General features: G+C 41.0%; 1 protein-coding gene across 2 annotated transcripts; it reads left to right on the top strand.

Annotated features, from left to right (window-relative positions):
* The first annotated feature begins 2,290 nt into the window (after positions 1–2,290).
* On the top strand, positions 2,291–18,958 carry LOC112250888 (mesoderm induction early response protein 2). 2 transcript variants are annotated; one of them, XM_042322097.1, is made up of 13 exons: positions 2,291–2,539; positions 4,470–4,620; positions 8,397–8,522; positions 9,050–9,164; positions 9,999–10,102; positions 10,214–10,283; positions 10,408–10,559; positions 11,471–11,552; positions 12,470–12,564; positions 12,817–12,947; positions 16,646–16,743; positions 17,207–17,304; positions 18,822–18,958. In XM_042322097.1, the coding sequence occupies exons 2-12, from the start codon at positions 4,594–4,596 to the stop codon at positions 17,260–17,262; spliced, it is 1,056 nt and encodes a 351-aa protein (XP_042178031.1). In that variant the 5' UTR covers positions 2,291–2,539; positions 4,470–4,593; the 3' UTR covers positions 17,263–17,304; positions 18,822–18,958. The 2 variants fall into 2 exon arrangements, with proteins under 2 accessions (XP_042178031.1, XP_042178032.1); XM_042322098.1 differs by lacking the exon at positions 2,291–2,539 and adding an exon at positions 2,556–3,080.
* Positions 18,959–22,689: the final 3,731 nt, after the last annotated feature.

Raw genomic sequence — 22,689 nt, forward strand, 5'->3', positions numbered from 1 at the left:
ATGAGTAGTAAATGTTTAATTTTTTTTTATCCTCTTATGTTTGATGAGTAGTAAATGTTTAAGTTGTTTTTTTATCCTCTTATGTTTGATGAGTAGTAAATGTTTAAGTTGTTGTTTTTATCCTCTTATGTTTGATGAGTAGTAAATGTTTAATTTGTTGTTTTTATCCTCTTATGTTTGATGAGTAGTAAATGTTTAAGTTGTTTTTTTTATCCTCTTATGTTTGATGAGTAGTAAATGTTTAAGTTGTTGTTTTTATCCTCTTATGTTTGATGAGTAGTAAATGTTTAAGTTGTTGTTTTTATCCTCTTATGTTTGATGAGTAGTAAATGTTTAAGTTGTTGTTTTTATCCTCTTATGTTTGATGAGTAGTAAATGTTTAAGTTGTTGTTTTTATCCTCTTATGTTTGATGAGTAGTAAATGTTTAAGTTGTTGTTTTTATCCTCTTATGTTTGATGAGTAGTAAATGTTTAATTTGTTGTTTTTATCCTCTTATGTTTGATGAGTAGTAAATGTTTAATTTGTTGTTTTTATCCTCTTATGTTTGATGAGTAGTAAATGTTTAAGTTGTTGTTTTTATCCTCTTATGTTTGATGAGTAGTAAATGTTTAATTTGTTGTTTTTATCCTCTTATGTTTGATGAGTAGTAAATGTTTAATTTGTTGCTTTTATCCTCTTATGTTTGATGAGTAGTAAATGTTTAAGTTGTTGTTTTTATCCTCTTATGTTTGATGAGTAGTAAATGTTTCATTTGTTGTTTTTATCCTCTTATGTTTGATGAGTAGTAAATGTTTAAGTTGTTGTTTTTATCCTCTTATGTTTGATGAGTAGTAAATGTTTAAGTTGTTGTTTTTATCCTCTTATGTTTGATGAGTAGTAAATGTTTCATTTGTTTTTTTCCTGTGAAGCACATTGTGTTACATTCCATATCTGAAATGTGCTGTATAAATAAAGCCTGATTTGTTCTGATTTGATGAAACATTTGTCTGTCTAGACAGAAAAATACTTTGAAGTCCGATTTTGCAATAATAATAAAAAACAGTAGTCACTGCGTTTGCCTTTGTTAATCATTTTAACCTGTCATGTCAGCACTTGTCACAGTGACAAAGGACAGCATGTGGCCCTCTACCATATACGCACACACACACACACACAAATACAGATTCATCACAGCCCCACACAGCACACTTACATAGAGGACATCAGGATACCTTATACCAGAGGCATTCAAAGAATGACAATCTGTGGCTGTCACAGAGTGAAGAAAAACCTTGTCTCCTCCTTATCAACTGAATTCGTAGTCATACCTGCTGGAATTTTGACCACACAAGGGAATTGAAGGAAAACAAAGAGGAGACAAATCAAGAATACATGCTCATGGTCACCTTTATTTCTCTTTGAAATCCCGTCCTTTCTCCCCCATTGCTCTTTGTTTAGTTTTGCCCCTTTACAGAGCATGTACAACACACTGTCTACCTCAGCATATTTATCTTCACGTTGCCTCTCGATTTTGGCATGTAGCAAAGGTTTTGCCTGGTCATTTTTGACTTGCTGATTCCTGTCAGATCCCGACTTGTCATAGTAAGTTGACACTTTGTGATAGGCTCTTCCTCCTTCCATTTATTATTGTTTGAAGTAGTCTACTTTCAGCCTTGTCATCCAGTTACTGTTGGCTCATCTTATTTAGTTGACTATGTCATTCTATATACACCACAATGCAGTTTTCACTTTCTCAGTTTATGTAGTGTCACCATTTAGGACTTATAAAAGGGTCATATTGCTATGTCATACATTCACATACATGTATTTGTCTTTCTCTATCTCATGGAAGCACTGGGGACTGGGGAAGCCCTCATATTCCCTCTTATACCTTTATCAGCTCTGACCATTTCTGCCCCCTCCCTTCATACAGTATCCATCTCCCATCCAATGAGATCAAGGCAGTGACTATGTCACATTGGGTCACACACACTCTAGGAAACATTTATGTGGGAGTCAAACAAAGTTTTATGGTGTCTGTTGTCTTTTTCTGCTATCTAGAGTCACCATGATGTTCCTTATAGCTTGTCTGTAAAGCCTACTGGAGCCTACTCACATGGGTAGACCATCTTTCTTTACTAAACTAGATGACTGTCAATTCATTTATTGGGAAAATATAGCCCATGATAATCAGATTGGCTACATTGGCTATTCAGGGTCATAGGTGAACAAACATGTGATATCAATTTCAAAGGACTACTTTACAAACATCTGAACTGCAATCATTGTGCTTTGTTCGTTATTTTCAGCAAGAGGGATGTCAAGTTTATGAACGCTTGTAACAATACCAGACGTCTGTGTGAATAGTACACGGGGTACTGTCTCATTTCTTTATTTTTTCATGTAGTTGACTGTCATCGCGGTTGCTGAAATGTTGCAGCAATAAAATAGGGCTGCTGTTGCTGAGGCTCAGCGGCTGGCTGTACATAGGCTAGACTAGAGCCATAGCTCTACAACATCCGGGCATTCCTCAGCCTGCGCAGAAACGGAATGGCGGAGGTAAGTGAGCAAAAAGGCTGGTGGAGGAACATGAGGACTAATGATTTTGAAACAGCTCCGCATTTGAGAGCCTCTGTCATCCTAGACGGCAGATATCGATGTTGGCAATCGTATCAACGGGTTACGCAGGGTTGTGAGTTAGCTAGCCATGGGTTGATAACTAACGAAGTAAAATGGGGGTATTTTGTCCGTCTCGCCTCTCCGCGTTCTTCGCGTTAAAAAGCCATTCCCAATTTGCCAGATCGTGCGCTATAGAAAACAATGGGAGACCGGCTAGACGGTGGTGCTGAAGAAGTGGTCCAGGTGTGCTCCGTTATAGCAAGGCATTTTGACTACAAACTTTGAGAGAAGTCCGACTTATTTCAGATACTTTCTTGGTGTCTTTTCGGGTGAAAACGCAACCTCTAGAACTATTTCCTCTCTCGGGTCATTCGTGTGTCAGAGGAAGGAACGTTCAGCACCAAGTTACAGGAAAGCGCCCTGGCCCTGGTCAACGCGTCCTAAAGTGGAGTGGACCAAGCTTTACAAAGTGGCTGTAAACGTAGGGCTACCAGGCTGTCACTAATGTATTGTTTGTGAAAGTATCCGACCAAGAGTTTTAAGTAGACCACTGCTCTATTTACTTAAGGTCAAAAGTAACTCTTGAAAGTTGTTGTAGCCCTGAACTAGCTCACCTGATTGACCAACTCAAAGCCTTGATGATTAGTTGACAAGTTGAATCAGGTGTGCTAGCTTTGGAATAGGTCAAATACATGGTGGAATGGCTGGGGGTCCCCCAGGAGATGTTTGAGAACCACTGTCATATGTCAACTCGTCCTATCTTCATGGATTGTCTTTTTGGCCAAACAGTTACATTTTTTTAATGCCATTAGTTTCCACTGTTGGATCAACTTTGACCGTTCTTTAATTCATGAGTGGCTGTAAGGCAAGTAGAAAGACTGGTAACACTTTACTTAATATGACAGTTGGGCCTATGCATTATTGGGTTGAGCCCTGAATGCTGATTGGCTGACAACCATGGTATATCAGACCATATACCACAAGTATGACCAAGCATGTATTTTTACTGCTCTAATTACGTTGGTAACCAGTTTATAATAGCATTAAGGCACCTCTGGGGTATTTGGTATATAGCCAATATGTGTCCAGGCACTCTGCGATGCTTTGTGCATAAGAACAGCCCTTAGCTGTGGTATATTGGCCATATACCCCCCACATGCCTTATTGCTTAATTATAAACTGGGTTGTTAGAGCCCTGAATGCAGATTTGGCTGACAGCCGTGGTATACAACAATTATTTTTACTGCTCTAATTACATTGGTAACCAGTTTATAATAGCAATAAGTCACGTCAGGGGTTTGTGGTATATGGCCAAACTCGGCGTTGTGTTGTGCATAAGAACAGCCCATAGCCGTGGTATATAGACAATACACCCCCCCCCCCGGGCCTTATTGCTTTATTATAGCTCTATAATGCATTTGAGGACTTGTCGTAAGCAAGTATGACAGGTCTTATGTCTTATTATCATCTCATAATGATCCTGACTAAATAAAAGTAATTTCGAGTTGACAATTGACAATTTGCTACAATAAGACATACCATTATAATAAGACATGAAAAAGACTTATACATGCTTCAACAAGTAAGAAAGCATAATATCTGTGGGCATTATACCTGTACTGTTGCTCCTCAGTCTGTGGGTGTGTCCAGCTGTCCACTGTAGAACCAGTCATCAGCTCTCAATTTCAGTTGAAAAAGGGTGGTTCAGAAGAAGCCAAGGGTCTGCTGATCTATAATGGGATGAACAGGCACCTCTTGATCCTCCACGATGGTAACTGTGTGTGTGTGTGTGTGTGTGTGTGTGTGTGTGTGTGTGTGTGTGTGTGTGTGTGTGTGTGTGTGTGTGTGTGTGTGTGTGTGTGTGTGTTAGCTGGTTCGATGGGCTCTGGAGATCACAGACGCAGCCTAGTGGAGATCCTGAGGCAGGGCTATGAGGGGCCGGAGGAGGAGTCCAGGGCCCTAGTGGAACTGGAGAAGAGCCTAGGTGCCGCCCAATGAAGATGGCAGCACGCCCCCACACTGTGAGTACAGCTCCTCTGGCATACGGGGCTTCATTTATCAACCGTGTATAACATTCTTACTACTGTAAATTCGGATGTACGTGGAGATTCTAGAGTTTGCATGCACAACAAACTGATCAAACTGTCGCATGCAACATATATGCATATTTTCATTGATAAATCAGAGCCAAACTATATTTACAAACCCGCCTGGAAAACAACCTCCATTCACCTTTTATGGTAACAAAAGCACCCTCATTTGTTGTATGATTTGAAGATGTTGGAATTGGGCCATGATAAAAGAAAGCGCAATGGCAAATGTTATTACATTTCTGTAGAGAAATGGGAAAAATGTTTTAATCTTTTGCAGTGATTTTTTTCAAACTAAAAACGCATGCCGCCTATAGTGAGTGCCAAACACTGGCCACGCATTCTACAAGATTGATTGTCCTTTCAAACAATTTAAAAGTAAATGCTACAGCCCACACTTCTATGCAAAATACAAATTGTTCAATATTTTGCTGATCAATAGATGATTTTGTTTCCTTGGTGTAGGCTCAGAGATTAAATGGGCTATGTTGTGCTTCTTTCTCACAACAATGCTGTAGCCTACACATACTTTCAAATACTTTAAATAGGCTACCAGTCTATTTACTTTTGAGCATGCATGGCTAATATTTGTTGTTTAGCGGGAATAAACCAGTCATGTCAGAAAAGGAGAGACATGTCCTGCAATATGATTATGATTTAGGCCTATATAATAAAAAATAAAATAACCTATGTGACCAACCGGCTTGATTCGGTCTTAAGTAGCAACATTTGAATTTATTTTTTACATTGGATAAAAGTAAAGACTCAGAGCTAGAAAATGGTATATCAAACACTACAGTTGAGGAACAATGGGAAAGTAATTCTGCTTTGAAAGTTGATAAACTTGTAACCCCACTTTTGAGAAAATGGCCCTTGAATGTTTTGGTACACCTACTGGAGAGCCCTGCATTGTCTACACCCATTCAGCATTGTTCACACCCTCTTAAGCCTTAGCCCAAACCATCTCTTTAAGGATTCACATGTGAGGCCATGTGCTAAACAGAATGAGTACGGTAGTGTACTAAACAACCAAAGATTTCAAGACTAAAGGCTGGTTTATGCTACGTCTATTGACATGTTCGTATCCAGTTGTCGCAGGGACATCATGAACATTCTATTGTCGTCCGACATTAAACTTGTCCTTGTGAAAAAGTATAAACACAAAAACGACAGGCTGCATGGCATCAGTAGCCTGGTGGTCCAAAATAGCATAACTGGTGTATGTTAACCTCCCAGGGATATATGGGATGCTAGCTTTCCACCTGGCCAAAAGCCAGGGAAAATGCCAAATTCTAATAAATTACTCTAAAAATCACACTTTCATTAAATCACACATGCAAGATAGCAAATTAAAGCTACACTTGTTGTGATTCCAGCCAACATGTCAGATTTCAAAAAGGCTTTTCAGTGAAAGCAAAAGATGCTACTATCTGATGATAGCAACCCAGTAAACAAAGAGAGAGAAGCGTATTTCACCCCTTCAGGCGCGACACAAAACACAGAAATAAAAATATAATTCTTGCCTTACCTTTGACGAGCTTCTTTTGTTGGCACTCCAATATGTCCTATAAACATCACAAATGGTCCTTTTGTTAGATTAATTCCCTCGATATATATCCAAAATGTCAATTTATTTGGCGCGTTTGATCCAGAAAAACACCGGTTCCAACTTGCACAACGTGACTACAAAATATCTCAAAAGTTACCTGTAAACTTTGCCAAAATATTTCAAACTACTTTTGTAATACAACTTTAGGTATTTTTTAACATAAATAATCAATATAATTGAAGACGGGATGATCTGTGTTCAATACAGGAGGATAACAAACTGTAGCTAGCTTTCTGGTCATGCCTCTATCTAATAGTACACTACAAGTGACCCTCGTTCTGAACAGGGCTACTTCTTCATTACACAAAGGGAAAACCTCAACCAATTTCTAAAGACTGTTGACATCCAGTGGATGCGGTAGGAACTGCAAGAAGGTCCCTTAGAAGTCTGGATTCCCAATGAAAACCCATTGAAAAGAGAGTGACCTCAAAAACAAAAACATCTGAATGGTTTGTCCTCGGGGTTTAGCCTGCTAAATAAGTTCTGTTATATTCACAGACATGATTCAAACAGTTTTAGAAACTTCAGAGTGTTTTCTATCCAAATCTACTAATAATATGCATATCTTATCTTCTGGGGATGAGTAGCAGGCAGTTGAATTTGGGCATGTATTTCATCCGGACATGAAAATACTGCCCCCTGTCACCAAGAAGTTAACATCAATAAACCCATCTGTTTAAAAATGAATCTAGTATATGTCAATCTAGCAAATCAGGCAACTAAAAGCAACTTTCTAAACAATGTTTTGGTTTGTTTCTAGTTTGTTAGCTAGCTAGTTAATGTAAAGCTAGCTGGCTAGAGCCAGTTTAAATAATTACCATATAGCTGACAATGTCTTAAATTTAGACAATTTGTAGTCATTATTACAGAAAAATAAACTCACAACAATATAAATATTTACAAATTAATAGCAAGCTATTTACAGAAAATAGCTTATGGTTGTTAGTTTGACAAAATTAAAGCAGGGCATTCTACCGGAGAATTTTAGAACTGTAGAACACTGTCTTTAGAACACTGTCTCGTTGGCCTAACGTTATATCCTAATTTGACTTTGGTGCAGGTCATGTTGTTCTTCACATTACTGTCTCTGGTAAACAAACAGTGTTAAATAAAATCTCAGTTTATTTGTCACATGCACAGGATACAGAAGGTGTAAACGGTACAGTGAAATGGTTACTTGCATAGTGGAGTCTTTTGTTAAGACATGTAGCTAGCTAGCTAAACAATTATTCATAATCCCAATTCATAATGTTACAACCCTGCATGAATCTGCAGGTAGCTAAAACTAACCAACTAGGTTCAATGTTAGCTAGCTAGCTAACATTAGGCTATAACTAGCAATGCAAATGGCTCTGACATACAAATAATATTACTACACAGATCATACACGTAACGTTAGCTAGCTAGCTAACAGTGCGCTTCACCTAACAATGAAAACAACTTTCTGACAAATTAGAAATGCAGAATATCTTAAAATGTAGCTAGCTAGACTCTCTTACATGGTTCAACGATTTTCCCTCTCTGTCACGGATGCCATGGTTGCCCTTAGTTTGAAGATGTAATCCGGAGACAGGTGTTTTATACAACAGTGTGTTCTCGTTTTGACTCCCTCTGCATATTTGCAATGAAACGACAGAATTTTCTCCATCTCCTTAGCTATCATACTCTGCTTCCACCAGACATTCTACTGATTTCAAAACTCGGTCCTCCTGAAAATTAGCAACGCTTTTGCAGTTCTTCGTGATTTAAATTTTTTTTAAAGCAGAATTATAAAGGATTACCTACACATGCTGAGCATCTCATGTTATAGACAGAAGCGTGCTACATGACAGACCAATCCAAACTCATATCACGGCATGTCCAGCCCAGCTATTACCTCAGTCAATCATGGCTAGCGGGAAGGTTCCTGTATTTTTCCGTGGCTAAACCAACTAGGTTCAAAAGCTTGACCACACTGCACCCCTCCAGACCAGTAGGGAATAACATTATTCTATGTAATAGATGATCAATTATTTCATAATTCCAAATTATATCGCCCAATCCCACATTGACCCAGAGCGATCACTCTCTCTCTCTGTCCACCTTTCTCTCTGTGTAGGGCAGTGAGATGCCCCTGGAGGAGCTGCTGGCGCTGTATGGCTACGAGGTGTCTGACCCCCTCCTACAGCAGGACAGGGAGCCCAATGAGCTGTCAGCCAGTCTGCCTGACATGACACTGGACAAGGTGAGGCCTGGGTATACCTAGACATAGCTGAGACAGATAACTGAAAAAACAGCCAGAAAAGCATCAGATCAAGGGTGCTGAGACCCTCGAATTCCACAGTCCAGACAGTTTTTGTTTCATCTTAGTACTTCATTGATTAATTGGTTATTGGTGCACCTACCTGGTTTTCCAGGCAGAAGTCAATCAATAGTTAAAAGGCAAGGTGGAAAACCAGCATAGAGTACACTGTATTTGTCGTGGAGCTGTGTACTCCTGCATTCAAAAGCATTGCATGATACATGTTTTGGCATTGACATGATGTCTATTGATTCTTTCATGGATTCATGGATAATTATGACTTGGTCCGTAAAGAAATTAGTTAAGACTGCTTCTTGATGGCCTGTCTTATCTATAAACACTCAGAAAACATGACAATTACAGAATCGCTTTCATATATCATAAATGCCATTTACTTTACTGTGTGTGATGCTAAGAGAAGGTAGTGGACTGTTACATTGAGACAGTAATGGACTGTTTCATTCTTCCAGGACCAGATAGCTAAGGATCTGTTCTCAGGAGAAGATGAAGAGGAGTCATCAGCTGATGACCTCACTCCCTCTGTCACCTCCCATGCCTCCGACCTCCTCCGCCGCCACCTAAGAGGTACAACCACTGATGTCCTATACAGTATCATACTATATAATGGGTATGACACACTTCCTCCCTTCCCAGCACAGCTACCACTTTCCATTAACAGACCTCCACCCACCCAGCCCACCACTCAGGAGAATCCCCTTCCTGTCAATCAATATATTTTTTAAATGGTCCGAGTGCTCTTTTATGGCAAGACTGATTTGTTGTACTGGGAAGGTGTTATTGGGTAGTATTATGAGAATGCTACATATTGGCAGTGGTGTAAAGTATTCAAGTAAAAATACTTTAAAGTACTACTTAATATTTTTGGGGTATCTGTACGTTACTTTACTATTTATTTTTTTGACTACTTTTACTTTTACTTCACTACATTCCTAAAGAAAATAATGTACTTTTTTTCCTGACACCCAAGAGTACTTGTCACATTTTGAATGATTAGCAGGCGAGGAAAATGGTTAAATTCACACATTTATCAAGATAACATCCCTGGTCATCCCTACTGCCTCTGATCTGGCTGACTCACTAAACACACATGCTTTGTTTGTAAATTATGTTGGAGTGTGCCCCTGGCTATCAGAAAATTAAAAACACAAGAAAATGGTGCTGCCTGGTTTGCTTAATATAAGGAATTTGAAGTGATTTATACTTTTACTTTTGGTACTTAAGTATGTTTTAAACCAAATACTTTTAGACTTTTACTCAAGTAGTATTTCACTGAGTGACTCACTTTTACGTGAATCATTTTCTATTAAGGTGTATTTACTTTTACTCAAGTATGACATTTGTGTACTTTTTCCACCACTATATAGTGGTGTAACAAATGTTCCCATTTTTATTCTACAGCCCATTCCCTAGCAAGTGGAGATAAAGGCACCTTAGTCAGCACTTCAGAAGAAGACTCAGACAATGATGACGACACCTCCATTCCCTCCAATGATGGACGCAAGGTGAGACACTGGGGACTACTGAACAGCGCTCAAATCCCCTACAATTACTCTTTAGGTAAATATAAAAACCTGTTTTCTGTGTGACTTAAACTGTGGTTGTTCTTTTACCAGGACATCATGGTGGGCTCAATGTACCAAGCCAAAATCCCTACTCTCAGCCTATACTCAGACCAGGAGAGAGGTAACCCCAAATTTCCCCTTTCAGAATCAGTGCATATTTTGGATTAGTGTGTTGACACTTTTTAATTCGCCTTCGTCTCACAAACATCCTTATACCTGTGTGTCTCTGCATCTCCTGCTCTCAGTCTATGAGAATGAGGACCAGCTCCTGTGGACCCCAGACATGCTGTCAGGCCATGCTGTAGAGGAGTTCTTACTGAGTGCCCAGAGATGGGGAGGCCAGGAGGGCGCTAAAGACACCCTTATCACTGGGGAAATAATCAAAGACAATGATCAGGTACTGTAGCGGGTTGGGGACTAAAGCAGGAACAGAGTGGGACTTAGTGGGGCTAGAGCTATACTGAACAAAAATATGAACGCAACATGCAAGAATTTCAATGATTTTACTGAGTTACAGTTCTTAAGGAAGTCAGTCAATTGAAATAAATTCATTAGGCCCTAATCTATAGATTTCACATGACTGGGCATGGGCGCTGACTCGCTCCCAAGTGGGTGGGCCTATGCCCTCCCAGGCCCAGCCAATCAGAATAATATTTCCCTGCCAAAAGCCTTTATTACAGACAGAATACTCCTAAGTTTCATCAGCTGTCTGGGTGGCTGGTCTCGAATGATCCCGCAGGTGAAAAAGCCGGATGTGGACGTAAAACAACATTGAAGGCGGCTTATGGTAGAGAAATTAACATTACATTCCCTGGCAACAGCTCTGGTGGACATACCTGCAGTCAGCATGCCAATTGCACGCTCCCTCAAAACTTTAAACATCTGTGGCATTGTGTTGTGTGACAAAACTGCTAATTTTAGAGTGGCTTTTTATTGTCCTCAGGACAAGGTGCACCTGTGTAATGATCATGCTGTTTATTCAGCTTCTTGATAATCCATCCACCTGACAGGTGTGGCATATCTTGGCAAAGGAGAAATGCTCACTTAACAGGGATGTAAACCAATTTGAGCACAACATTTTGGAGAAATAAGCTTTTTGTCTGTATGAAACATTTCTGTGATATTTTATTTTAGCTCATGAAACATGGGACCAACACTTTACATGTTGCGTTTATATTTTTGTCCAGTATACATTTTTTAGCCAATGAAATTTGTTTGAATGTTTGATTAACTTCTACAGAGTTCACATTGTGGTCGACGTCACAGATTTCAGTCACAACTGTTTCCCCTTTTGTCTCTTTCCCTCAGGCTCTGTATGAGCTGGTGAAATGCAGCTTCAATGCAGAGGAGGCACTGAGAAGACTGCGCTTTAATGTGAAAGTATTCAGCGGTAAGACCTTTCACTACACATTTACTACTGCTGCCTAGTATGCATTGGCATCTTCTTGCAATACCTTACTAGTAACAACAACTCTATAAACTTATATCAATAATAACTCACTAGTGGAAGCGAATGATTAATTCAACTCAATACAATGTTGCCTTTGAGGTACCAACCACCAGGGGTGGTGGGTGGGGTGGTGGTGGTGGTGGTTGTTCCCCCAAAAACAAAATTGTATTGACTTGAATTAAGATCCTTCAACTCAATAACCACCCCTGTAAATCAAAAATGTGTTGTTAATGCTCTCCAGCTGTTTAGTCTCTGGATGCTACTAGTATTTTCAATTTCACAGCATTTAAAAAAGTTGTCCCAAATTTCTTGTGGGATCATGGAACGTCTTTGCTATCTTTGGAACTTCCTCTGCTTTCCCTTGGAAATGCAATTATTTGATAGACCTAACATGAACCCATGTTACCAACAACTTGAAAACACACTCATTCTATATAATGGCCTAGGTCAAATATTTAGGCTAAACCTCGGGGCTCACAAGAGTCTTATATCTTATTCGTATCAGCAGTCCTACCCTGAAACCCTTTTTGAATATGGGCCATGGTCTGCCATCTTGACTAAGGCTATAAAATGTTTTTGATCCTGCATTTCCAGTTGTGCACATCCAAGCTGGGAGTGTAGGTGAAAATGTAGCCAATTGTGCCCGCTCCAGTGTAGGCTGACAAATGATTCCTTGTCTTGCGGTATTATAATATAGATAATGGAAATCATTGCATTCAAACTTTGTGGCGCTTATTGGGTGAATGGATTTACAGTTATCATCTTGACATGGTGAGTTACTGTAATAGGGCTGTAGTATGAGTTAAAGTCTGTTTTTAGGGTATATTCCCACCTAACTGCTGTTGTCTTCTGTGTAGAGGAGCTGTGTGCCTGGAGCGAGGAAGAGTGTCGAAACTTTGAACATGGCTATCGAGTTCATGGGAAGAACTTCCACCTCATTCAGGCCAATAAGGTGAGCAAGAACCGAAACTTCCATCGTCAGGTTTGGGGAGAACCTGATTTGCTACAAAGCTGGAATTCTCAGTTTTTCAGTCATGACATTGACTGGTATCATACATTACTCCTTAAATGCAAATGTTGACAGCTGCTTCATCATAACCTGAGGCGTACCTGTACAAACCTGCTTGTCTGCATTGATCAGACAGGAAACTCACTGATCTCCATACTGCAGCAAACAGTAAAGCACACTGTGTTTACATGTCAGGTACGCACACGGTCGGTGGGGGAGTGTGTGGAGTATTACTACATGTGGAAGAAGTCGGACCGCCATGAGTACTTTACCCAGCAGACCACCAAGCTGGGTCGCAAGAAGTACAGTCTGCAGTCAGGGAACATGTAAGTAGCACTGCAGATATGAGACGGTCTATCTCAATGACCCTTTCTCAGGGATGCAAACTAGTCCCCTTTCAGCAGAATTCTCCGTTTTGAATCCAAAATAGGTGACCCAAGTGATTCGTGTAGATCCGTCGAGGAAAGTTTGGGCGAGGGGTGGGGGGAGGCTTTGGATGACTACTGGCTGTATGCGAACGAGTGATGAGCGTTTGGAGCAGTACTGGCTGTATCCGAGGCGTTCACATAACAACAGAATGCAGGACGTGACTGAAGAGAGAACATACGACCAATGTGCTAGTTGCAGCGTCAGCGTGCGCTCTGGAAAGAGGCGTGGAAGGCAGTTTGACTGTTCATTTACAGCGCAGCGGTGGGTCCTCTGAACTATAACGAAGAGGTAGGTGAGAAGCCTACTTCATGAGCTCTAACCGGAAACTGTCATTTGGAAAGTTTGAGGTGAGGGAGAAAGTGTGGTGGAACAAGTATTGTTAGCATTGTTAAGTATTTTGCTAGCTGGATCGAATTATCCGTTATAGCTTTCCAGAGAAATGTTGAGCAACATTAGCCAACATTAGGTCAAATAATTGAGTTTATGGTGTGAAAATTAGCTGGCTAAAAAAGTCAGACAGCTAACATTACAACATCAGATGAGCTAACGTTAGTAACCTAACCAATTCGCTATAGTAATAACTGGTAACGTTAACATTATACGACTCCTTGCCGTTCCTCAAGTTATAACGCGTTAGTTACTTACTGGACCCTGGCAATCTGTGTGAAATGTTAACGTTAACTAGCTAACAAACTAACTACTATCTGTGAAGTAATGTTTTCCCTCTACAGTAAGTTATGTGGTTAATTTTCAGAATGAGAGAATTAGGGGAAAATTAGGCTTTGCTTGTTAAACAGTTTAGTGGAGCTGGGCCTGGCTTAAACTGGATGCCACTATAGAGGTGAAAGGAAAACCACACACTTCCCTCTTTCTCATTTGTTCAATACAGTGGATAAAAAGGGGTATGCCAGGTGTACTCTCTGCCTGAAAGAGATCAATTATGCCAACAAAGGGTATCTATCATGCTCTGCTGGCACATTGTAGAACCGATGTCCACAGGCAGAAGGTGTACAATGTAATGATGTGCAGTGTAGCCCAAATATATTGCTTTTGTTGTGTTGAACTTGACAGTAACACTTGTGTGTGAGTGAGGGGGGATTATTACATTTTTTACTCAGTGAACGTTATTTTTGCACACATGTAGCCTTGTGCACTTAATCAATGTCTACTATAGTGACCACTAGAATAGAGCAAAAATAGAATGCCTGTTTGTTTCCTTCTATTTCTACTTAAAAACCTCTTAGAGCTAGCCCTACTTTTTTCAATTTCTGCCTGAAGACATACCCAAATCTAACTGCCTGGAGCTCAGGCACAGAACCAAGGATATGCATATTCTTGGTACCATTTGAAAGAAAACACTCTGAAGTTTGTGTAAATGTGAATTGAATGTAGGAGAATATGACAGTGGCGGATGGACACCTTGGCACTGAGGGCTCCCATTCGTAGTCAGTGTCACTGTGAAAGAAAATGTTCAGTTAGAATAGTTTCACATATGAGCCCTGTATCAAGAGGTATAATAAACAGATATATATAGAGTACAGGGAACATAAGGTTGAATATATTATTATAGACCTGCTAGATCTACTGTCTCATTTATATTATGACATTTCAGCTAGATCTACTGTCTCTATTATATTATGACAGACCAGCTGTATCTACTGTCTGCATTTCACTTTGGCCATTGTTGTGGGCCTGCCCTCCCATCAACAGCCTCAAATAGGCTATTTCATTTCACAAATAATATTTTATATTATTAATTTCAAACAACGGCATTAGCATGAGAAGAACTTACCAGTCCAAAACAATGTCCTTTCCATTCAAAACATATTCCTCCATTTGGGAATCACCTAAATGAATCGTCCTCGATCAATTTCTTCTAAAATTGTGTGTACATCTGTATATCTAGACTTCGATTTAGCGTTTCCTGACTTAGTCGCCATACTGATTGATATATAAACAGCTGAATATGCGCTTTACCAAAACAATGCTGTGTGCAACATGCGTTGCTCCTTCCGGTATCAATCGTCAATGGCGAATGAACCTCTTTACGCCGGAGTTTACTACATGGATTGGTCTTCCAACACATAAACATTAAATATAGCTGTTTACCTCAGCTCATTGGCTATCTACCCAGCTAGATTTCAAGACGATCAGTGGTCATTGGGTTAAAATACAGTCAATCAACGAAACAGCGGGCAAATCATTGGTGCACAATGATGTCATTACTTGTTGTCTTCAAATCGGTTTCTTTCAGTCAATATGTCCCGTGAAATGACCCATCAGGTTTGGTTGTGTTACAAACAAACCAGTTGATTGCAATGAAACCAAACATGACTGGAAAAGTCACGTTCTGTGTGTGTATTTACCTCGAATGTGTCGTCGAAAAATGGAATGAGACGGAATTCACAACACAGGTGGTTCACAAAATGTTTCGAGTTAGGCCATAAAAATGGATTTGATCAAACAAAAAACCACTCATTGTGTAACAATGAGCATTGGGATTGCAAACCGAGGAAGGTCGTCAAAGGTAAACAAAAATGTTATTTAAAAAAAAAAAAAAAAAAAATTGTGATTTTGTTATGCCTGTGCTGGTTGAAATAGTTGTTTTTTATGGGGCTCTATCCTCAGATAATCACATCGTATTCTTTCGCAGTAAATCCTTTTTTAAATCTGACAACGCAGTTGGATTAGCAAGATTCTAGGCTTTCGAAACATGTGAGACACTTGTATTTTCATGAATGTTTAATATGACTATTTATGTTGTCGAATTTCATCCCGCTACTGGGGTCCGTGCACAAAGAGGTTAAGATGTTTTTTTCCCCCAAGTGCAATATTTAGATGTGTGTGGTCAGAAGCATTCTATTATAAAGGCTGTCATGGCTAACTGCAATATTATTATTTTTTCTTTTTCTATTTTTTCTCTTTAAGACTTGAGTGTCATTTGCAGTAAAGTCTAGGAAACACATATCATTGGAATGCTTCCTTTACATTTTTTAAAACTGTGAGTTAGGTTCACATGAACTACTTTTTATTTTACACACAGAGACTGATCATGTAGATCATATTCTTTGTTTACTTAGTTAAAACCTGCATTTCCCCCTGGCAGGGATTTTTTTGCATGTTTCAGTGCAAAAAATAAAAAGTGTCACCTTTTTGGGCACTCACCTGTTTCTATCCCTGCTTTCTAGACTTGACACTCAAGCTGCATTAAAATGCCGGGCTAAATTAGCACATGCCCCCATCATGTTGGTTGTTATGATCTTCTCCTTGGCATGACATTGTTCTCAGAATATATTATTTAAATATGGTGTAGGAAAAGGAAATGTGGACACAGCAGACATATCTTTACCATGATGGGAATGTGACAGGATCATCTTTATCAGAACAGGAAAGCTGCATGTAAACAACAGGTGTAGAGACAAGTAAACAATATAACCTCCCGATTGTCATTGTTTTCAGACCAGAGATTTGTATTATGTTTAGCTGATATCATGCTGGGAGTTTGAAACTCAAAACAGAAATGAATGTTCTTCTTGGACAAGTTCATGTGCAGTTGGGACTGTTTACACAAGTTTCCTACTGTGTTGTCTTCCAGGGAGGATGGAGAGCAGGATGGAGAGGTTGGGGAGATGGAGGGGTGCTCCCAGATTGAGCCCCACTCACCCCCACCAGTCACGGACCTGGACAAGCAAGGTAACCCCTGGTCCCTAGCCTTAGTCCCAGCCTTAGTCCCAGCCTTAGTCCCAGCCCCAGTCCTATACCTCAGTCCTGGCCCTGATTCCCGCCCCAGATAATTTTACTGAGACCGACAGACCACAAACACTACAGCTTGTTTGAAGGACTGAGGTCATAAGAGTTAGCTAGAACCATTAGTGATAGTTGTAAGCCCTTGCCTCTGAAGTCGCAGGAATCCACCCACAAGCTGTACTATTTCAGAGATATGTCATGCCAAATCACCCCATATCCACCTGTCTGTCTTATTACATGAGTCTTATTATTTATTTTCTTTATTATATTATTTGTCTGTTTGATTGGTTGTGTTTATTAACATATGATTTAAAGCACTTTTATGTATTGTTTTATGTGTCTGTTTTCCCATTGCTTTGTGTGTGTTTGTCTGTGGTGTTTCTACCTGTGTGTTGACATGGCGGTGCAGAGGAGGAGGGCCGACCCCGTCGCAGACGAACGCCCCGCTTTCTCTTAAAGCCCTGAGCTCACTACACACAGGCCACTCTAACCAGACAGGGCCACCAGGTAAAGATTCTAACCAGACAGGGCCACCAGGTAAAGATTCTAACCAGACAGGGCCACCAGGTAAAGACTCTAACCAGACAGGTCCACCAGGTAAATACTCTAATCAGGCAGGGCCACCAGGTAAAGATTCTAACCAGACAGGGCCACCAGGTAGAGACTCTAATCAGGCAGGACCACCAGGTAAAGATTCTAACCAGACAGGGCCACCAGGTAAAGATTCTAACCAGGTTGGGCCACCAGGTAAAGATTCTAACCAGACAGGGCCACCAGGTAAAGACTCTAACCAGACAGGTCCACCAGGTAAATACTCTAATCAGGCAGGGCCACCAGGTAAAGACTCTAATCAGGCAGGGCCACCAGGTAAAGACTCTATCCAGGCAGGGCCACCAGGTAAAGATTCTATCCAGGTTGGGCCACCAGGTAAAGATTCTAACCAGGCAGGGCCACCAGATAAAGATTCTAATCAGGCAGGGCCACCAGGTAAAGATTCTAATCAGGCAGGGCCACCAGGTAAAGACTCTAATCAGGCAGGGCCACCAGGTAAAGACTCTAATCAGGCAGGGCCACCAGGTAAAGACTCTATCCAGGCAGGGCCACCAGGTAAAGATTCTATCCAGGTTGGGCCACCAGGTAAAGATTCTAACCAGGCAGGGCCACCAGATAAAGATTCTAATCAGGCAGGGCCACCAGGTAAAGATTCTAATCAGGCAGGGCCACCAGGTAAAGACTCTAATCAGGCAGGGCCACCAGGTAAAGACTCTAACCAGGCAGGGCCGCCAGGTAAAGATTCTAACCAGGTTGGGCCACCAGGTAAAGACTCTAACCAGACAGGTCCACCAGGTAAAGACTCTAACCAGGTTGGGCCACCAGGTAAAGACTCTAATCAGGCAGGGCCACCAGGTAAAGACTCTAACCAGGCAGGGCCACCAGGTAAAGACTCTAACCAGGCAGGGCCACCAGGTAAAGACAGACAGATAGAGGGATGGAGTGAGGGAGGTCTGGGGACAAGCTTCACTAACCCTACCTAGCTTATACTAACCCCACTGGAGTGCTTGATATGAGGTCCAAGTTTCATGTGGTCAGAACTAGAGGGTCTTTTCCAAAATACTTTTGAGGGCATTATGATTCTCAGGCCAGGAAGTTGAAGGTATGAAATATAAAATACTAAACCATAATCAAATCTTAGGGCTCATGAAAATGATTTTATTGGAGGCTTAGCATTTTAGAAATGTTGTATTGGCTTCCTCTCAATACTTTCTGAATTGTAACCTAAAATGATTGATAAGTAGTTTATTTACATTATTTTTATAATTATGTTCTAATTATCTTACCATGTTTACCTGCCTTGTTAAATTGTACCTTGTCTGAAACTAAGATTTTGTGTAGAGCTGATTGTAACATTAAGGAGAAAAAAAGGGAACCACTGCCCAATGTCAATGCCAGTGATGACTCGGTCAGTTACCATTGAGGTAGTGCTTGTTCAAGTCCCTCTTTGTAATTCTTCTCTCCTTGTCTAGATGCTGAATTGCAGATGGAGGTGTTGGAGCTGTGTGGTGCTCCTTGTCCCAGTCCAAGCCCACAGAGGGAGCAGCTGTTCAGCCACTTATCTCCACTCCCCTCTCTGAAGGACCTGCAGCAGGAGCCCTCTCTGAACTGTCCTAGCCCGGTCCGCTGTCCCACCTCTCCCCCTGCCCAGCTCCACCCCTTCCCCCAGCCCAGCAGCAGCCCCACATCCTCCCCAGCAGAGCCTCATCTCCTGGGTTCTGGCTTCTACCAGCTGCAGCTGGGGCCCTTCCTTCCAGACGGCCTGTCCATGGGGCCAGAGGGTGGGGCCTCTCAGAGGCTGAAGGTGGACTTCTCCCTGCCCTCCGTCCCCCAGCCCCCACCCTTGCCTGCCATTGCCCCATCCTCCTCCGTCACTTCTGACTTTGGGGCCATCAGCAGTTACCTGTGTCCCTCGGCCCTGTGCCCCCCTCCCGTCCAGCACTCCGGCTCTCTCACCAAGTGAGGGGAGGAAGAACGGTGTCTTTACTCTGGAGAACATTCCAATAATGCCTGGGTTGTTTGTACTTCTAAGTACTGCCAGTTGAAGCTAACTTGGACCAGAGCTCACCCATGTGATGGTGTGAAGCTCCCCAGGAGAGAAACTGTCTTTTTGCCCGGGAGATAGGCCTACCTGTATCAGTGTTTACTAGGGCACACCCACTGCTCACAAGCACAATGGCTTACCTACCTGTCTATTCTGGAAGGGCAGTAGTTCTACGGAGACGTTCTTAGAGAATTCTTAGATATAATGTTGGGACTGGAAAAGCTGTTGGGCTCGTTGATGGCTCCAAGGCCAAAACAGTTAGCCTGATGTTTGTTGCAGTGGCCTCATTCAGAGCAGAACTAGAGACTGTGATTTAACCTCCCTCACTGATTTCCCAACTTTTACTGGGAACAGTGAGCAGCAGACAGACCGCATGACCTGGAATCCATCATGCTGTATTATAGCAGATGTCCACGAGATGTTCTCATTCTCTATCAGTTCTGATAAGGCTGTTTTTAGAAGCAGGGTTCAGTCTGCACTTGTATGACTTATCACCACTCTGACTGTGGACCTCTTAGGTAGGATCTGCCTCCCTGGTTCACTGTGAGAGCTTCCACCTCTCTTGAACATCTACAACTGAAACTGAAGGTTTTGTATACAGTACGTTTAAGAGGAAAGATCTGTATAGGAATACCATGAAACTATGCTTTTGAGATTGTCACAATGTTTTTATTTTATTGGTATTTGTTCCCAGTTCAGGTATTCATTGGCAGGTTTGCAAAAAGGAACCTGAGTTTGTGATGGGAGTCCTTGTGTTCTCTCTTTCCAGTATATGTTGACATTTAAAGGTCTTGTACAGTACCAAACTCCCACAATTGCCTGACAACCACGGTAGGCACATTAGCCTGTGTTTTGCGCATTATTGTACATGCTACTGTAGGTAAGTCACTGAATACACAGGTACTGTTGCCTCTGGCTTCTTCCCTGTATCTCAACTCTAGTTTTTGTGTGATTTAAGGTTTGAATATTGCCCTGAACCACCCATCTGACCTTGTGGATAACAGTAATTGAAAAAGCCCAACGGCATTGAAGGACAAAGAACCAAAAGGGGTGTGTTCAAAAGGGTGAAGCCTTATGAACGTTGCAGATGGAGAATGAGATATACAGAGCTAACGCGCTTGCTTATTCCGTACCGTTGCACCCTCCTGAACAGACCCCAGGTTTCACTGATGCTGTACTGTATTCTGCCACTAGAGGACCTTGGCTATCGCCTAGTCTGAAGAGAGCCTGCCTGCTTCGTTCCCCCTGCTCAGGGGGAGAGAATCTGTCCCCTGTGCTCTCTGTCCCGACGGCAGGAAAACTCAATTTCTTTATTTATTCCCCATTTTCTATTTTTATAGGTGGGGTTTTCCCTCTACTCCCTGCTCTGACCTTAGCTGTTCTAGATCGGTATGTTTTTGTTCAACCGTTACAGGAGGTTCTGGACGTTGGCTATCGGGACAGGAAGGGGAGTAGAAACACTGCCTTTTGTTTATTTTTGAGCATTTATATCATACTGCTTCTGTTTATATTGGTTTGTAATTATAATTGTTATATTTTGTAAAAAAAAAAATATATTAAAAATGTTGACAATTAATGAAAGTCATTGCGCACATACACACACCAGTACTTGAATCTTAGTCTTGTGTGCAACTCTGTTGAAAGAGACTTTAGTACTTCAATTCAATTTCCAACAACATTGTACCCACATGATTCTCTTGTGGACAGACTATGTATCTGACCAAATTATGCAAGATTTTAATTCTGGGCTCACCAAGATTGTACCAAAATGTTTTCACATATCCTGTGATTGGGTGGTGCCAGTATAGTAGCTGAATAACCCACACTGTGGAGATCTGTAGTTGTTCAGAAACTTGGTTAACACAGAACTCACACTGAATAACCCAGTAGCTGAATAACACATACCCAAACAGATCCCCACAGTACTCATGTACTGGCCTTACACTATGCCTACGGTATAACCAGGCTTCAAATTCAACTGGATATTCTGTACATTTCTGCATTACATTATTTTGAATCAGGGTCTGGTTTATTTGAACTGATGCAACAGAGAGCAAGAAATTACAGGCTTACTTCCTCAAATGTAAACTCATTAATTATTCTGAATTCCTTGGAAAGTGACTGACAGGTGAACACTAGCAAGGAGTGATAACCATTCATTAGGAAATGCGGGATGGATATGGCAGCGAACAGAATGAGTTTGTAAGGTTCTTGGGACTGTCACACATCTCTACACACTGTCTACACAGAGCTCTGTGTCTTGTGACTCCGAGGACACCGTTCGTGGTGGCGGACCCCTTTCTAATGAGGCGTGTTGAGATTTGTTTACACAGGCAAGACAACCTCCTTATAACCCATATCTCAGGCCAATGAGAGGGCAGACTCGGGGTGCTGGAGGTATAGGGATTCACCTTGACTCAGGCTTGACAACAGGAGTCTGGCACTACTTCTTGCAGCGCTTCATATTTGCACTGCTTCAGGTGAGAATTAGTCAAACTTTTTAGAGTGGTGGTTCTACAGGCATTGGAAGTTGGAACAAGTCTTGCTTCTCTTTAAAAATAAAAAGACTAGCTATTCAAGAGCCCTTGATGGACTAGGTGTTGTGAAATTGGCATGCTGCTACCTCGACAGGGTTTCTTTCTTATCAGAGTGTAGACTAGACCCTCAATAACCTGAAGTAGGCTAGGTTACAGCAGTCTGTTTCATGGACTCATGGACAGAGCTATGGTTACACTGATTGACCATTAAATACAAAATTATAGTTTTAACCATTTAACCGTTTTGAGGCAATACAAACAAACACGTTTATATTTTGGGCTCTGATGAAGCATCTGGTGTGTAATATATATATATATATATATATATATATATATATATATATATATATATGTGTATTCTTCAAGAATCAATGGGTATATATTATTAATGTACTGTAGCAACTGCAGATTTCCCCTTTAAATGAATTCAGGACCTTAATTCAGAGCTTGGTTGTGGAGGAATGCAATTGTTTTGGATTGTTTTATTTTCATTGTGTTTTTTCAAAATCATTTTGTAATGTATTGCTTTTTATGTTTTATTTTTCATATGTTATTTCTTGATTTTGTGTTGCCTTTCAGGATATAGGTCTCATTTGATGGCGCTGATAGACATGGCCGTTCTGTTTCTGGTTCCTAAGCAACTTTGTTACAAGCATTTCGCTACACCCACAGTAACATTATTAAATATGTGTATGCCGACCAATAAAATTTGATTTGGAAAAGACATTAACTAATCTCAACATGACATATCCCTCAGCC

This window comes from Oncorhynchus tshawytscha, linkage group LG05, assembly GCF_018296145.1.
Source record: "Oncorhynchus tshawytscha isolate Ot180627B linkage group LG05, Otsh_v2.0, whole genome shotgun sequence".
Classification (NCBI taxonomy): Eukaryota; Metazoa; Chordata; class Actinopteri; order Salmoniformes; family Salmonidae; genus Oncorhynchus; species Oncorhynchus tshawytscha.

Coding starts and splice junctions, on each gene's coding strand:
- LOC112250888 (XM_042322097.1), top strand. CDS start 4,594: ATGAAGATGGCAGCACGCCCCCACACT. Junction 4,621..8,396: donor TGGCAGCACGCCCCCACACT/GTGAGTACAGCT, acceptor CTCTCTGTGTAG/GGCAGTGAGATGCCCCTGGA. Junction 10,560..11,470: donor TAATCAAAGACAATGATCAG/GTACTGTAGCGG, acceptor TCTTTCCCTCAG/GCTCTGTATGAGCTGGTGAA.